General features: G+C 44.8%; 1 protein-coding gene across 2 annotated transcripts in view; it reads left to right on the top strand.

Moving 5' to 3' along the window:
- NRDE2 (NRDE-2, necessary for RNA interference, domain containing) overlaps positions 1 to 6516 on the top strand; it is a 36342-nt gene that overhangs the window by 14549 nt on the left and 15277 nt on the right. For both annotated transcript variants that reach the window (XM_006754720.2, XM_015571431.1), the window contains exons 5-6: positions 3713 to 4163; positions 4992 to 5397. In XM_006754720.2, coding sequence (XP_006754783.1) covers positions 3713 to 4163; positions 4992 to 5397 — 857 coding nt within the window. The remainder of the gene's footprint in view (positions 1 to 3712; positions 4164 to 4991; positions 5398 to 6516) is intronic.

Below are 6516 nucleotides of genomic sequence, written 5' to 3' on the forward strand. Positions count from 1 at the left end.
AGAGAACCCAGCTAAAGAACCTGGCGACCGAACCTGGCTGGAGAACCTAAACCGAACCTGGCTGGAGAACCTAGTGAGAGAACATGGCTACAGAACCTGGCTGGAGAACCTGGAGAACGTGGCTGGAGAACCTAGCAAGAGAACATGGGCACAGAACCTGGCTGGAGATCCAAACCAGAACTTCGCTGGAGATCCTAACCAGAACTTGGCTGGAGATTCTGGCCAGAGATCCTGGCAAGGTTGCTGATCAACTGAACACTGTCTCCGTGTCATTCCTTCTTCGCCGACTCCGTCCACACCTTTGGGGACCCCTGGACCTGTTGGGGCTGGACCCCAGCAGAAATACATCCTGCATATCAGATATTTACATGACGATTCATAACAGTAGCAAAATTACAGTTACAAAGTAGCAACGAAAATTTATGGTTGGGGGTCACCACAACATGAGGAACTGTGTTAAAGGGTCGCGGCATTAGGAAGGTTGAGAACCATTGATCTAACCTACATGCCATTTAAAAAAGTTGCAAAAGCCTTTTATTTATCCATCCCCCACTCCCATTTTAAAAATGACCTTAAATGGTAATGACTTTTCCAAAATGTTTTCAGCATACATGACTAGATAATCATAAAACAGGTGATGATACTTGCTTCAGTAATGAGCTTAAGCTTTTCTCCTCTAATCTGTTAATAAAAAATATTTGAATGCTTATTAAACCTTTTAGGTACTTAGTGCTTTGTGAGACACTGTTGGGAACATAAAGAACAATAATATACAATCTCTGTTCCCAAACAGCTCACAGGTAATCAAAAGAGAAGGCAGAGAATCATGGGATATAAGGCCAAGGGGTCCTGTCCAGTTAATAAGATTCTCTGATAAATGATAAATTGGCTACAACCTAAATGTCCTGGAAATTGTTAGATAAACTATGGCATACCCCTCTAAATGGACCAGTTCAAAGCCAATAAAAATTACATATATTAAGACTAATAGTGTGGGAAAATACTTAAAAAATAGGAAGAAAAGTCTGAAGCTTTATAACTATTTTAATCTGAGTTGTGTATATATACATATAAATCTATACATACCCATATATCTGAAAGAAGATGCTTAAAAATATGGACCAGTAATATTATTGTTTCTCCTTTATCATTTTCATCTAATTTGTTATGAAATGCAGCTATTAAAATTAGTTTTACAAAATGCAGTTTTAAATTCGGAAAACTCAGTAAACCTGTTTTGGATATATGAATTTCTAAAACACTCATTTTTAGTGAAAATAAAATAGTAATTAAGGAGAAAAAAACTAGTTTTTCACTTAAAATTTGTTCCTTAGGGAATGATAGGCTCATTTAGAGCCATTGTAGCACCATTTTATCTCCTCACCCTGTTGTTAAAGTTGTTTTTAACTCATAAATGGAACGGAGAGAGGTTCTTTGGAGATAATCTAGGAGAAGCTGGGGGAGAGGATGAAGAGAAGGGTTTGAGAGACAGCTCGTACGTGTGTGTGAGACACTCTTCCCCCAAAGTGGACTCACTGCACCTGGGCAGCGAGGGAGCACGGGCAAGCAGAGAGCTTCTCGGGTACCTGTTGACAGTGGGAAGCCAGTGAGGTGCTAGCTCAGCCACAGGAGGTGGGGACAGAGCTCCCGGGAGTTGGGAGTTGATAGAAGATGGCAGCGGGTCTCTCCTGCCTTTTCTCCCCTTGGCACTTTATTATGAAAATGTAAAAAAATACAGCGAAGTTGGGAGGATTTTACAGTGAATACTCATATACCTGCCCCCTACATTCTACCATCTTATCCTATATAATAAAAGGCTAATATGCAAATTGTCCCCTCGGGAGTTCAACCGAGAAACTGGGAGCTTGATTGCTTGCTATGACATGCGCTAACCACCAGGGAGCGGTGTGGAACATGGCAAGTGACCAGTGGTGGCGGTGGGGTGCTGAGGGAGCGAGGGTGGTGGCATGGGCTGTGAGGGAAGGAGGAGGCGGGGAGGCAGGGAACCTGATCAGCCCTGATCGCTGGGCAGGCCTAGGGACCCTATGTGTGCATGAATTTCATGCACCAGGCCTCTAGTTTTATTATATTTGCCTTATCATGTATCTGTCCATTCATTCATCAACCCATATTAGTTTTTGATGCATTTCAAAGTAAATTGACAACATCAATATACTACCCCCTAAATACTTCAGCATGGATATCATTAACTACAGTCCAAGATTTGTTGCATTTATTTCTCTTTTGATTTAAAATTTGCATATATTGTAATACACAGATCTTCATTTGCTGAGTGTGACAGAGGGATGCACCTGGATAACCCAGACCTCTGTGAAAGGAGAGAACATCACTGTGACCCCAGAAAGTTTCCTCAGGCTCCTTTCCAGTCAGTCCACTCCCCACTCCCCTGAGGCCAACACCGTTCTAATTTTTTCCTATCAGTTAGCTTGGTCTCTTCTAGAATTTCATATTCAGTGGAATCAGATAGTGTGTACTCTTTCGTGTCTGGCTCCTTCCACTCAGCGAAATGGTTTTGAGCTTCATCCGTGTCGTGGCATTTACCACCATTTGTTTCTTCATTCTTCAGTTGGCAGACACCTGGACTCCCTCCAGTATTTGGCTGTTGTGAATAAGCTTATGAGAAGATTTGTGCACAAGTATTTGTGTAGACATGTGGTTTCCTTTTTCTTGGGTAAATACCTAGGAATAGAATTACTGGGTCATAGGGTAGGTCTATACTTAGTTTTCTAAAGAAACTGCCGGACCTTTTCCCAAAGTGCTTGTACCAGTGTATATTCCCATCGACAGCATATGGGGGTCCTGGTTACCCTGCAGATTACTCACCAACATTTGATATTGTCAGTCTTTTTAATTTTGGCTGTTTTGATGGGTATGTGGCCTATCTCTTCATGGTTTTAATTTGCATTTCCTTGATGACTCATGATGTCCAACACTTTTTTCGTGTGCTTATTGGCCGTCCGTGTCTTCTTTTATGAGTTCTGTTCAAATCTTTTGCCCATTTTTAAATTGGGTTGTTTATATAACATGTATACAGAGAAGTGAACAGTTTTCCTGAGCTTTTGTGCAGCTAGTCGGTAGTCATGTGTTCCTAACTCTGGGGACGCCTACACGTTCCATAAAAGCGTTTCAGAACCCAGCCTCTTTTCCTCCCGAGGAGAAAATAGCCAGATGTAATTTTATTTGACACACTTAGTTTCGGGATTAAAAAAGAATCTTAGACCTATATGTTATCTTTTTAAGTAGGGACACAGGACCACACTGAGGGAAAGGAGACAGATGACTTGGTGTCACCTGAGGTCTCAGTGTCCTTATTTGGGAACAGTAAGGAGGGGATGATGGTTCCTGCCTTGCCTGTCGCCTGTGATTGTGATCAAACGACATAATGTAGGTGACAGGACTTGAACTACAAAGCTCCAGGGAAGTGTAAATTACCACCATCCAGGAGACAGGCATGAGCTTAAATTCGTGAGACGTCAATGAAAACTTGAAGTGTTAGAGGAATAAGTTACATGGACAGAAAAAGTTCACTGCTAATCCTCCTATTTTCCTCAGTAGAGACAGTTTGAAGGTAAGGTGAATTTGCATCTATGCATTTAACTTGCATAACAAGAATTTTAAGTGTGATGAGCCTTCACCCATTCAGAGTTAGTGCACATACTTCCTCAATAACTTTTTCTTTTTCATACTTAAGATACAAGAGGAAAGGAGACTCCTGCCTTGGCATTAACCCTAAGAAGCAGTGCATATCCTGGGAGGGGGCTCCCACGGGAAAGAAGCGTGCGCACAAGCACGTTGAGCGCTATTTCACGAAGAAGAACGTGGGGCTGATGAAGGCCGACGGAGTCGCCGTGAGCCGTCAGACTGACCCTCCCTCGTCTGCGCCCCTCTCCTTCATCCCAGTGAAGGACTCGGACGATGTGGCTCCTCCGGTTACAACCTGGCTGAACCCTCTGGGGATTTATGATCAGTCCACCACCCAGTGGTTACAGGGACAAGGTCCTTCGGAGCAGGAATCCAAGCAGCCAGACTCCCAGCCGGACCGTGAGGACGCGCTTCTCAAGGCCAGGGTGGAGGAGTTCAACCGGAGGGTGCGGGAGAACCCACGGGATACTGAGCTGTGGATGGCGTTCGTCGCTTTTCAGGTAAGCATCACCGTCCCCCTCCTGCCTCACCTAGCACGGCAGTGCTCATGTTGGTAAAGCGAAGTGCTCTGTGAGCTCCCAGGAGGAACCCGGGCACTGGGCATGTAGAGATGATTACACTATAGCCCTTGCCTGAGCGTGCCCAGAGTGCAGGGAGAAGACTGGCGTGTGAAGAGCCATGCATCTGGGGAGATAAATGCCTTCATGTGTAATTTGGGAATGGAATGAGGGAGTGACCTGCCATAGAGAGTAAGAAAGGGTTTCCAAGAGAAGGTGAAATCTGCGCAGAATCTTGAGGGAAGAGTGGATGCTCACCAGGAGGGCGAGGCCTTGGGGAAGTGCAGACAGACCACGCGGAGAGCGCAGAATGTGGAGAGAAGGGCTGCTCGTTGAGTTACCTCCTTAGGGCTACGTGCGCCCTTTCTAAAATACATGGGTTGTCTCAGTTCATCCTACATTTTTTTGAACAACTTATACATGATATTTTGTCCCTCATTTGACTGTTTTAATGGTCAGGTTGATTCCAGAAAAGGATTTCAAGGCATTGCATGCTAGTTATTGATACATAAATCTAAGTTTTAAATGCCAATAGGCAGGTCAGTCAGGTGAAATAAATACAAGATCAGTATAGGAGGTGGCACAGGTACCCGGGAACTGAGCTGCCATTAGGAGAAATTGTGATACACTAGTGGTTCTCAACAAAGTCCAAATAGCAGAACCTTTTGAGAGATGAGGAACCCTCTGGGGCTTGTGAGTAGCTGCCTGGGCAGCTGGGATCCGGAGGTGCAGTTCCCCGTGCATTTGTAAATGGGTGTTTTTGTTGTTGAGGACGAGGTCATGAGGAGCCCTGGCCTGTATGCCATCGAGGAAGGCGAGCAGGAGAAGCGGAAGCGGTCCCTGAAGCTCATCCTGGAGAAGAAGCTGGCCATTCTGGAGCGGGCCATCGACAGCAACCCGGGCAGCGTGGACCTGAAGCTCGCCAAGCTGAAGCTCTGCACGGAGCTCTGGGAGCCCTCCACGCTGGTCAAAGAGTGGCAGAAGCTGATATTCCTACACCCCAACAATACAGCCCTTTGGCAGAAATACCTTCTGTTTTGCCAGAGCCAGTTCAGCACCTTTTCAATATCAAAAATTCACAGCCTTTATGGGAAATGCTTGAGCACATTGTCTGCTGTGAAGGACGGCAGCATCTTGTCTCACCCTGAGCTGCCCGGCACCGAGGAGGCCATGTTTGGTAAGGAGATGGTGACCAGATCCATTTACGTGGGAGGAATGATGCTGCCTTTTTTTAAAAAAAATTTTTTTAATTAAAGGAGAGGGAGGGAGAGATAGAAATATCAGTGATGAGAGAATCGTTGATTGGCTGCCTCCTGCATGCCTCCTACTGGGGATTGAGCCCACAACCTGAGCAGGTGCCCTTGCTGGGGATTGAACCGTGACCTGGTTCATGGGTCAGTGCTCAACCACTGAGCCACACCTGTTGGGCAGGGAATAATGCTTTTAACTTTCATTGAAAATGAAGATTTATTTTAGAAGAGTCGAAGTTGATAAACCTGATTGATACATTGATAAAATTGATTAATCAAGAAAAAAACTATTATGACTCCTTTAGACCATGATGGATTCTTCCCCCTCCAGCTTCTTGGTGGTGGTTGAGCGAATGAAGAAAGGGAGGAAGAAATCACTGTATTAGGAACCAAAGGTCATCATTAAGGCCTAGAAGTTCCAACTTCTCAGGTTATTAACCAGGGAGGCACATAATTTTGGCCACCAACGGCCTGGTCTGTTGAGGTACCTGTGCTGCTCATCACCTCCAGTCCTAGGGTTTCGGGCAGTAATGCTTGTGGGATGTCCTCACTGACTGGAAATCTTTGCATCAGTTTAGAGGTTACTGGGACTATATGGTTAGCCTTTTGGTGTTGTCCCAAAGGAGCCTAGAATATAAATTTGTCTAGTAGTGACATATCAGAGGCAGCATGTTATGCAGGAGCTAGAGAATGTCGCTCTTGACTTGAATCCTGGGCTTGCCCTTCAGTGGCTCTGGTATGACCTTGGATAAGTTCCTTAACCTGTTTAAGCTCTTGTTTCTCCCTCAGCAACGATAGTATGCTACCTGCTTACCGGGTTATATGGTGAAAATACTGTATATGGTGAGTTTAGCTCAGTGTCTGGCACACCGCAGGCAGTTATTGGGTCAAAACCCTGCGATTACAGTGAACTTCTAAAGATGCAAATATATTGCTCTAGAAGTGGTTCTCAACCTTGGCTGCACATTAGAATCACCTGGGAATCTTTTTAAAATCCTGATTTCTGGGCCTCATCCTCCGGAAATTCTGTTTCTTTGTTACTAATG

This window comes from Myotis davidii, unplaced genomic scaffold (assembly GCF_000327345.1).
Source record: "Myotis davidii unplaced genomic scaffold, ASM32734v1 scaffold732, whole genome shotgun sequence".
Taxonomy (NCBI): domain Eukaryota; kingdom Metazoa; phylum Chordata; class Mammalia; order Chiroptera; family Vespertilionidae; genus Myotis; species Myotis davidii.